This window comes from Pocillopora verrucosa, chromosome 6 (assembly GCF_036669915.1).
Source record: "Pocillopora verrucosa isolate sample1 chromosome 6, ASM3666991v2, whole genome shotgun sequence".
NCBI classification, from domain to species: Eukaryota; Metazoa; Cnidaria; class Anthozoa; order Scleractinia; family Pocilloporidae; genus Pocillopora; species Pocillopora verrucosa.
The window spans coordinates 13,374,745-13,386,833 of NC_089317.1; the positions used below are offsets into that span (position 1 = coordinate 13,374,745).

General features: G+C 35.1%; 1 protein-coding gene across 1 annotated transcript in view; it reads left to right on the forward strand.

Annotated features, from left to right (window-relative positions):
• The window catches only part of LOC131775896 (uncharacterized), a 34,176-nt gene that overhangs the window by 696 nt on the left and 21,391 nt on the right, over nucleotides 1-12,089 (forward strand). Inside the window, exon 2 of the mRNA XM_066168915.1 lies at nucleotides 3,108-3,455. Coding sequence (XP_066025012.1) covers nucleotides 3,108-3,455 — 348 coding nt within the window. The remainder of the gene's footprint in view (nucleotides 1-3,107; nucleotides 3,456-12,089) is intronic.

Here is a 12,089-nt window from a genome sequence, read left to right on the forward strand (position 1 = left end):
GAAACTATATAGTGCACTTGGATGGATAATTGAGCATTATTTGATCAATTACCTACATATATGATATGTCTACTGACTTGACCAGTTTTTAGCGTTATGTACATAATGGTTGTGGTATCCCACACCGGTAGTCTTGGGTTACTTATTTTTGTTGTATATTTAGAAAAAGGGAAAGTTTTACTAGGACCAAAATTTTTGAAATGCATGTGTGTATACATGTGGGCTTATAATATACACCCTGAGATTTACTCCAAGCTAAATTTGAAAAAAAAATTGATTTGTAATAGACTGCACAAATTCTGATAGGTTGGATGTTTTTTTTCCACAAGTGAGAAATGAGCATCTGACCAATCACAAGTTGAAGGTGAAATTTTTGACCAGTAAAAACAATAACATGGGTTTTTTTACCCTTGTGGTGTGGGGGCTTGCCAAAGTGAATGAAAGTGAATGTCAGCAATGATTGCTGGTTGCCTATTACTGTAGAATCATGACTTTAGTAAAAAAGGCTTAAATTTCCAGGTTCTCACTCACAGACTCTGATAAGAAAGCATTACGGTCTTCCTTTGTCATTTCATTTGTGCTTATGTGAATGACCAAAAATTTGTTTCAAATTGGCACTATAATTCCCATGGTATTAACAAATGTTTTTCAATCATTTAATTTGTTCCTCATTTTTGTCTTAACTTTGTTCCCAGCAGTAATCGTGAATGTTTCTCCATTTTCTGCATATAAAACACACACAACCCACAATTCCTTACATTACTAAAAGTTTGCATGTACAATTTTTATAGACAAAAACTCGCCTGTTCCCCGCTCATTGTTTTAATCTATACATCTTGTGAATATAAATCCCATGCACACATTAAATCTGAACCATCTATATTTCCTACATTTCCCAACCATATTTAACCATTTTCAAAACTCTATTTTTTATTTCCATGAAAGCTGCTCAGTTTATTTAAATTATTTTCTCATAGTCTACCACAGCAAAGTGGGAAGTCATTTTGTTGTCATGCAATGTTTCAAGCCAAGGTGAATGGCTGGTGGCTAACCACCAGTGAGCTTGGCAATCATTTTCTACAAAGCACTTAAACAAATCCACCAAAATTTTCCATTGTCTATTTAAAAAATAGATTCCATGTTGTTTTTTGTGTCTGTTCAGTAATAGATTACATGTAATGACAGAATATGGTAAGTTAAAAAAAGGGGGCACATATAACAGCTAAGCTTGTTCCAGGCATTCAGTTATAAAAATGGAGCAAACTAGATGCAACATTAGCAGAGGAATGAGAAAGTGAGGGAGATGACAGCAATGTTCACTAGTGTTCTATGTTTTACTCACTGAATGCCTAGAACAAGTTAGGCGCAGATGAGTGTGTCACTGATGTTCTTCGCATGTTCTGACATCCTTTGTGATTAACAACAGAGCCACAGCAACATGGAATCTAAAGCAAAATTTATCGATGGTGACGTCACTAATGGATTAATGTCCTCCACTAGATCATAAGTACATGAAAGAGTCAATCAAAATGTGTGTAGAATTCAGCTTATTATATAAAACCTTATCAATTATAGAAATGTGGTCAAAGATTAATTCAAAGCTAAAGGAGGAGCAGCCAAAACAGTTTTGAACATTGTTGACATCCTTTCTATGGCCAAGGTTCTAGACAATAGAAAATTTTGGTTGATATCTTTTTTATAACATTGAAATTTTTAAGCAGCTTAATATGCTGAAGTTTCCGGATAATCATGCACATATGACATGATTGATCATTGCATTGTTGTCTTTGCTGTTGTTGTTGTTTTAACTTGTGTTATGTGATGACTTCGATGATTAAATACCATTAGTATAATTGCTTAGGTGATTGTAGAGATGCGCATGCTCTTATTGGTCAAGGATTGCAACATATCTTGCTATAATCACCATGCGCGGGTGATTATAGTGAGAGCACTAAATTTCAAAATGGCTGCCCTGCATTTTGTCAAATGTTTGTGAGGAAGTAATAGTAGAAAATTAAACTTTGAAGAGCATGAAAGATATTAAAAGATTAGCAGAACCCTTTTAATAAACAAAGGGATGAAGTTTTTGCTGATTGAATTCAAAAAACCTCTTAAAACTGTTGGCTCATCTTGATACAAGTAATCAACACAATTGTAACAAAATTTGGGCAATGCTTTCTTTATTAACAGAATTTATAACAGAATTTGAAAGCACCTGAGCAATTAATGTCTACTTAAATAATTATTTGTTGAAAGTGACGGGAAGATAGATAAATAATATTCACCTCACCCGATAAGTAGAACATCAGAATGTTGATGACACAAAGGTACGAAAAAAAAGTCAAATTTTTATCTTTCCCCTATATAATGCTTTACAATGCAGTGAAAGAAAAATCTGATTTTTCCAGTTAGAAATTAAGGGTTGAAAGGTTAGTTAATTTACCATTCAATGCTATCAAAGCACACTTGGTTGCTGTTTTGTATTTTTTACAACAGCTGCTTCATTTATTGAAACTATTTTCTCCTAGCTTAACACAGCAAAGCAGGAAGCCATTTTCTTGTGGCTAACCACCAGTGAGCTTGGCAATCAATTTATACAAAAGCATGTAAACAAATCCACCACAATTTTCCATTGTCTGTTTAACAAATAGATTCCATATTGCTGCTGTTCAGTAATAGATCACATGTGATGTCAGAATAATTATGGTCAGAACAAAAAAGTGGCACATGAGATCAGCTTAGCTTGTTCCAGTTGTCAGTTATTAAAACAGAGCAAAATAGCAAACGGAGCAACAGAACTGTTTACTGTTGTACTATTTTTTACTAACTAAATGCACAGAGCAAGCTAGGTGCAGTTGAGTGTGTACCTGATGTTCTTGGCACATTTTGACATCCTCTGTGATTTATAACTGTACATGTAGAACTTCGGCAACATGGACTCGATTTGTATTATTCAGTGAAGGAGCAAAAATTATTGTTGTTACTTCTTTCACTTAAAGTGCCTTTATGGTTGACTCTATTTAAGCCCTTCTTCTTAAATATAATCCTTACATGTATGTATGTAACTAAAGGGCTGAGAATTGTATGTTTATGGTTGTCTATTTTAGGGGGTGTGGATGTACAATTCACCCAGGAACCTTCTGATCCAAGCTACTTCAACAATGGTAGTAATGCCAACCTGGTGTGGAACTATGCTGATCCAAATAATAAAATTAGAGGCATTGTCTACAGTGTTCTGGTAAATGGTGTATTTAAAGCAATGATTTTTAACGACAGTCATGGCATGCAAGAACATCCTAGTATTCCTCCATCTTACAAAGGAAGAGTTAAAATTGAAGGAAGAGCTACCCTGATTATCAAGAACATCAGCCCTAGAGACAATACCAAATTTAGATGTCTAATGTCACAAAACCCTGCAGGGGAGGTTGAAAGCTCAGTTAAGCTTATTGTGGCAGGTACGTATTGCAGACATAACCATTAATAATCAGACACAAACCAAATGCACTCAACTCATGTCTCTCATATTTCTGAGATCTGGTGAAAGTAAACAATAGCATAAATTTGTGCAAACCTTTATATGCAGGGCTGAAATTGGCTAGCTAACCCAACTTTTGGGAACACTAGTGCTACTTTTACTTGGCATGTGACACCACACTCCTAAAAGGAGACAAAAAATTCCTTATGCTGTTTAAAAGAAGCTGAAGTTGTAAACAGAAAATAATTTCAATGATGATCAATGTGGCCAGGTAGGAATGCTATTCTTAGCAGATGTTGTTACTTGATGCTTCCTCTTTACCCTCTTGATTGAGATAGATACAGATCTAATGGAAACCTAAAATTGAAAGTACTGTAAATTTACTCAAGAATACTTGAATCTCAATGGACTGGTTATTTAAGTCATAAATGTGACTTCTTGTTCCTCAAAAGCATGCAATGAGAATTACAGCTATGAAATGGAAAATGCAGAATGCAGTCTATTATGAAACAAGGTATTGTTGTGGAGAAGTGTCTGCTCCTGTCTGCTAACCCAATATCTAAGATGTCCCATGCACTGTCAATAGTTTTGCAAGTTTTGACTTTAAGTGTGTTCACCATGATCCTTTTGGCATTGGGTTTCAAAAGAATTTCATTTTTATCCTGACTACATTTCAAAAAAAGAATTCATCAGGTACAAAAAATTCCAATACAATGACTAATATCCTAAGAACTAAAGATCATAATCCTAACATTATATGAACTAACACCAATATGCCACTTAAAAACCTGATTTCTATGAATGCTGTGTCTAAAAATTATGATAGAGAAGGCATTTAAATTGGGTTAATGAACCAGACTCTCTAATGTTACAGGGTAAGCTATTCCAATGGGTTGAGCTGCTATAACTAAAACTATTTTTCATGTAGTTAGTTCTTGGAAATTGGACAACAAGTTTGTTTACTGAGCCCCACATAGAATAGTTTGATTCGTTTCACATTATAAATTTAAACGTGAGATATTCGGGAACCAGATGGTAGAAAGACTTGCAAACCATAAAGGTGTTCTGAATTTGACATTGAGATTTCAAGGCTTTTCAGCTGAGTTTGTGAGACAAGGAATCAACATCTGCACCATAGTTTGATGAATTTATTCATATGCAGCACGGTTTTGTAGTTTTTGTAGCTTGTTAGATAACGTTTTGGCACAATTACCCCAGACCAGGGTACAGTTATCAAAGTGAGATTGAAGTAGTGAGTTCTAGATTTTGAGTAGGGTGGATTGAGGCACAAATGGCTTAACTCGCTTTATGTCTCCATATCTCTATTTCTATTCCAAGGGATTTCACAGAGGAAACTTGTTCAATGGGAACATTATCTATGGAAAGTTTGAGTGTATCAGATAGAGTACTTAATCTATGCCTAGAGCGGATCAACATAAATTCAGTTTTTGTAGCATTCAAGGTAAGTCTGTTAGACACAAGCCATTTGCTTAGCTTTTCAAGGTTGTGAGATAGACTAGACTGGATCAAATGTAAATCAGAGCCAGCATAAGTGATGTGGGTGTCATCAGCATACACTCTATAGACAGTTAGGCAAATCAAGGCTGTGCTCTAGCGGCGCCCGGTCGCCTCAGGCGACTAACATTTGGTCTCGGGCGACTGAAAAAGAAAAGTGGTCGCCCGTCCGGGCGCATAGATTTCAGCTTGTGTGAAAACCCGAAACGAAACCAGCAAACGTATAGAAACGGAATGGAACGAAACAAAACAAAAAGAAACTCCATTGTGCTCCCCGGCTCCCATTAGCCCGAAAAGCAAAAGTGCTGAAAGCTCAGTGCAATCAATAGCCTGTGTGATCTGTACATTTAGGTTAAATATTAAGTTAGGTCATGGGTCTTGTTTCGCTTCGGCGGTTTCTCTTCCGGTTTGTTAATATAGTACATGCATATGGCCCAGGTTTCTTGTCCATTGAACGACACGATAAAACGAGCAACTGATTGTAACTAACATTTTATAATTTTACTTGCTAATTTGATGACATTTGCAGAACTAAAAAATATTCGGCAGGACAACAACAAGAATTGTTCACGCTCAAAGTTGTCGCGTGTGTTATGTAATATTGTTTCATATGGTTAATTAGCACGAAAAATTATTTTTTCCTTGCCCGTGAGAAACTGCACGATTTTTGCACAAGCATGTGTTGAAGATCTAATTTTTCTATTGAAGTGGTTGATGCTTATATTTAATTTTTGTGTTTCAACAGTTTCAATAGTGGAGTGCGTGATTAATAAAACGAAACCGTCCTTTATGCAAATTTGTGTTTATTTAATTAGCTTCGTCTGTGGCATGCAAGATGTTTATCAGCACCATATTTGGTGACTTGCTCGCAATTGTAATCATTCGATCAAAATTAATTAATTAATTAATTAATCAATTCGGGCGATCAACCTGGAAGGCTGGGCGACCTACTTGTCATGGTTAGGCGCCCAAAGGGCACCCTGAAAATTTTCCTAGAGCACAGCCTTGGCAAATGGTTAATATAAATTAGAAGTAAAAGAGGGCCAAGGATCGTTTCCTGTGGCACACCACATTTAAGATTGTTGAAGTCAGAGAGACAATCATTAACTGAGCACTGTTGTGAGTGATTCGTCAAATATGATTTAAACCAATCAATAGTTTTCCTTGAATACCACATGGATTCATTTTAGTGAGTATTATCTCATGATCAACAGTGTTGAATCCCTCTTTTAAGTCGAGAAACACTACAGCATTGATGTAGCCATGATTGATATTAAACCAACTGTCAGTGGCTTCAATTAAGAAGAGCAGTAAGTTGGGTGTAAAGACTTAACCAGATTGTTGTTTAGAGACGATTTCTTCACTATTTATGAGGTTCATATAACTGATCATACACAATCCTTTCAAACACTTTGGTGACAACAGAAATGACTGAGATAGGTCAGTAGTTGCTTTTAAGTTGGTATCATTTAGCTCAGTAGAGTGCTTAAATTTGGCATACATCATAAGGTTTCTACTATTTTACTGCTGATGTCATTCTCAGCTTTTTGCTTCTTCAGTAGGTTTCTTTATTTCCTCATCCTATAGCCATTTCCTGTCCTAGATTCCAAGTTCAAGTGACTCTAAATATAGAAAAAAATGTGTATTTCTGGCCAGCTTAAATGTTAATTGAAATATTTTAGGTGTTAAACAACTGCTCAGTTTCACTTACTTTTGGGACATGATGCATTCTCGAAGCCTTGAAGTGCTTAACACTTTGAATATTTCAGCCCATAGAGATGACCCCCAGCTTGATGTTGTCACTCTTAACTCTGAAAGATTCTAGTCAGTTAAGATGTCCATTATGGACTCAGGAAAAAATCAATAGCTGTGACGAATGTTCAGCAAGCGAACTGAACTGAAATGAACTGAACTGTTTTGTTTTGCGTGATTATTTACTATCGTTTAAATTCTATTATCGTTTCATTGTTCATTCTTTTAATCATTTATCAGAGCGTATTTGATCGTGTTATTAGCCGCCTATCACGTTTAAAGCCTGTTGCTTACATAATCTCTGTAGTATCACATATCGGAGGGTCGAAGTAAGTTGTCGGAGTATATCTATCTAGAGTTTTCTATCGGAGTTATTGGAGTTTTCGGAGTAACTGGAGCCACTTTCCCACGGAGTTTCTTTTACCCTTTTTACGCAGGATCAAACGTGAGTTTCTTTTGTAAATTTAATCCCCTTTTTTATCGTTACATTCATTTGTAATTTCCATAGAATCATTTCTGATTACGCAATCATAAATTTCCTTTTAGTTTTCACCGCATTGTAACACGTCGTACTCAATAAAAACTGGAATGAGACGGATGTGTATATGTGGTTGACACTCAACGTAATCCCAACACTTGGGTACGCGACAATAGCCCCACTCAATTTTAAAAATCTTAGAGGAGGCAGCTGTTTGCAAACATTTATAAGGCCTAACCCATGATAATGGTCTTCCAACTTAATGCAGCCTGTGATATCTAGCACTGAGGGTGTTTGGCTATCATTACATCTGATTGAAAGGCTGGTCCCTTGCAAAATGGCTTTTGGAATTCCTAGGAATTCCTAGGAATAAAGGTGTGAATTTTCATGGTAAATTCAGGCTGGGAGCTCCTAGGAATTCCCAAAAATAACAACTCTAATTCTAAAAACCTAGAAATTCCCAGAAATTCCAAGTTTATAGCAACAGGACTTGGAATTCCTAGGAATTCCTAGGAATTCCAACTCAGAGAACCAATGACTTTCCCTGAAAAGCTGTAAATCTAAAAAACTCTTAGGAATTTCTGGGAATCTTTGGGAATTTTTGGGAATTTTTGGGAATTTTTAGGAATGTTTAAGAATTACAGGGAATTTTAAGCAAAAATTTGAGGCTAATGATACAAAATAAATACTTTAAATTTAAAAAAAAAAACCCAGCGAAAATTCAAGTATTCAATAAAATTTATTTAGAAGCTTAATTAAGGCTAACATGTAAAATATTTTTGATTAATTATTAACATCAACGTGTGGTAATATTAGAATGGAATTTGATTTATTTTTCTTTTCTTGAAAACTTCATACGGATTAATCCTCAATTACAGCTATTCATATAAAATAGTCCTAATCAATCACTAAATTTGGTTTGACACATATTGTGAATAAAATCTGTTGATTCTTTTCCATAAAATACAATATCTTAAATTATATTTGAAAATCAAGCACTCTCGCGAGTGAAGGGGTTAATTACTGACAAATAAAATTGATTTTTTGATTAAAATCTTGTTGTAACTGTAACAATAAATTAGAATGAAGTTATCCTAAACTACAAACTTAGCTACTGTTTGTATTTTTTTCCTGGGCTCACAATGAGTTGGCCTTGAATGAGGTTGTCCACAAGAAGCTTGACCATTTTGTATCTGGATTCCATGACATCTGAATTTCAAAAAAAGAAAATATATTTAAATATATATATTTAAGGCTCAGACCAGGCCCTTAAGATGGCTATGAGGAAAAGGGCATTCATTGGATTCTCAAATTGAGAAATCTCTGTTATATTGAGTGACTTTTATATTGGAGTTAGTACATCTCTCTCATAGATTTTACTAAAAAAGGGCTGAATGCATTATTTTGTTTTTACCAAGGAGGGCTTCTTTATGTAGTAAGGTTTGTTTAATAACAGTTCCTATTATGAATCTTGAATGTTCCCAAACGTGACTAGAGGAATCTTGAAACCTTACTGATAGGTTTATTTCATTGTAAAGCATAAGCTTAAGAAACTGCGGCATGCAAGTGACCGATTCGATTCTCAGAATTATTCTAGTTTCAGTTGCGCCGAGCGTTATGTAAGCTTAATTCAACCCGCTACATCTATTCTTTTATAAGATTTTGATCATGTAACAAATATCACAATTTTTACTCACCACAAACTTTCAAAATCGTAGCTTTACAGATGGCCACTGAAATGTTATATTAAGCAAAACAGTTGAGAAAAACCGATCAACCGATGAAAAGTACATTCAAACATGAGCGCCAAATGGAGTCTTCTCTGTTTCCAATCACAGGCATGATCACGTGGATCTTTTAGGACTTGTCATTGGCTAGCAAAGTGAATCCGCTGGCTTGCCGATTGCAGTGTTGAGAGAAGGGCACAACTTTATTCTGACTTCTCCAATCGATTCTCTGCCTCTGCCTTACCCTCATATTTATAAAAGAAGGATACCACATTAGGAAGAATAAGAGATACATAGATGATCCCAGTGTACCAGTACCAAAATCTACAAAGCTTGACCGTAGCAAGCATTCAGCAACATGTTCCAACACCGCCATCTCGATTCCTTAGTCAGTCGTTTCCACTGAACTTAAAGCAGTATTGACAACAGAGTAGAGTGCGTCTTACAAAGGAGAAACATTTGTACAAGAGACAGAAGTAACTATATGCGATTACAGAGGTGCGTTGGAACTCTGGTTCACAAATAGTTATGCACTGTCCGAAGTATAAAACAATTTTGTTGATAGATGACAGACAGAAAAGAACAACAAGTAAACTTTAGAGCTGCTATAATTGAAGTGTGAATTGCACTTTTCATTTTTATGTAAAGAAGGACTTGTATTTTGCACCAAAAATAAAAAGATGTAATATTTTTTGGGAGATCAAGTGATTGGGACATTTAAGAAATTAAGTTAGGAAAGGAAACTTGGTTGGTACTTCTCACTACTAACAAGTCTTGTTGACAAATATTTTCAGATCAGAGTTTCAAATAAAGTGAATTGAAGACGTCATTTAAAAGGTGTTTTTTCTCAATGGGAACATTGACTACCTGTCTTGTCTGCATGCCAAATGTTTGCAAAGTGTGTGGATCCACAGGTATTGGAACTCTTACAAAAATGTTTTGTTAGAATAAAAACAGCAAAACAAATTACAGCAATTAGTCACGAAAACAGAGCAAAAAACTGAAAAAAAAAACAGCAACGACAATCATGAAAAAAGAAAGATTAATTAGGTGTTGAATTTGTTTGTCTAAGACATGAAATTTCTACTAAAAATATTGTCAACTAAAAGTCTCTGACAGTGTTTGAGGCAACTGAGCTTGACTGTTCCAAGGTTTTCTAACAAAGGCAACCAGTAATGTAGGTTAGGGAAGTAACTTATGTTCATAACTAACAAAGTTCTTTAAGTGTAGGTAACAATGTAATTATTGTTAATTATTGTGGAAGTTGTGTACCAAGGAACAGCCAATGAATTTTTGATGATTTTGGCACATTAGTGAACATGAGACATTAATTTGCATCACAATAAAAATATTTTTTGATCATGGAATCCAAGAGTCCTTTGAAGTTAGAAAGCAAATCTGTGATATGAGTACATTGGATTAATTGGCAATTTCCATTTAACATAACTGACTGCTGGTTCATGAGAAAATCCATATTAATGTAAAGATTTACTAAAACTTAGTTTGAATAATAAATTTCATGATCTTTAAGTTATAAACATATACATGTATGTATATCTCTTGGTAAGTTTTGTATAGCATACCTTTTATTGAGCTAAAGTTTTAAGCCTCTGAAATGACTCCTTTTCCTAAAACCTTCACATTCAAGGTATTGAGAATTTCTTAGAATTTATGTGGACCTCAGGGTATTTAAATTGCCTCAAATTCAATTCCCAGAAATTGTCAAGAGTTCCACACTTCTTAAATTATAGGTAGTTTGTATAGCTGAGAATTCCTAGGAATTCCAAGGGATTCCAAGTCCTCACAAAACTGGAGTCTTCCTTTCCCAGAAATTCCCAGTAATTCCAAGCAGAGTTAATTTGCATAGTAGGGAATTTTTGAGAATTCCTAGGAGGGAATTCTTAGGAATTCCCAGGAAACTGGGAATTCAATATGCAAGGGTCATTTGCATAATTGGGAATTTTTGAGAAAACTGGGAATTCAGTTCGCAAGGGGTGTATCCTTTAATTATAATTTCATGTAGGATCAGCTCATTTTGCTTGAGAACTGCATGTTTGTATGCAAGCTATATGTTTTGGATTGTGGGGTGGATCAAGTTAGTGTACACTAGCACAATGAAACTGGTTCTGCTGTGTAACTCTCTTGAGGCTCCTGATCCCTACAGATTTTTGGGGATGTTTCAGTGCTAGCGCCTCTAAGTCTCGAGTATAGACCATTATAAATCTAAAAAAAAGTACATTGCATTCTATAATAGTTTCTGGTTTCTTTTATAATAACTCCTTGCAAGATTTTGTAATATTGTTACTTAGATGACAAGCTACATCTGGACCCACTAAAATTCTTGTATTGTTAAGTAACCATTGATCAATTCACATACACTTACTAAGGATATCTTTGTTACAACTTCAGTTGGAAGCTCTCCAAATTGGAACCTCTTAAAAACTATACAAAGTTTAATAGGGCCTAAAATCATCAAGTGGGAACATGGAAATATTTTAAGATGCACAAGTAGTATTATCCACCTTTAGATGTTGGAACTTTTTAGACAAGCCACTCCATTCTTAAGGAAAATCAAATTTTTTCTTCTGTCTTTAAATTAGATTTTCCTCCTTTCATCAATACTCTCTCAGGTACTCTGGCTAGTGAGCTATTTTTTGCATTTCTTACTCAAACCTCTAGTTTTCAACAAGAATATTACTTCCAGTACAAAGATGAATCACGCAGTATTTTTTGTGTTGCCTCTCCACTTTCTACCTCTGCAATTCCTTTCCCATCATCTCCTGTAGTTTCTTAATAAACATCAGCACCTCTTGATGGTCTAGAAGATAGTTTCTTTGGTAATGTCAAACAAGCTCAAATCTAGTGCTAATTATAACTAGGAACTACTTAGCATGAATTTAAGCCACCTTCTTGTTCTTAGGTATTTCTCATTCAATGTTCTGGGTACTGCCTGTTTTGCATTTTCACCAAAACTAAGACTGGACCATGTTGTATAAACATTTCATTTACCTGTTTGCCTCGTATCAGCTATGGCTGATTTCACTTTAGTTTTAAGGATCAACCTAAATTATCTTGCCATAAGCTTTGGGAACACTTATAGCTCTCCTCTTTAGGGGGGGTAAAGTGTGTTCGTAGAGCTCTG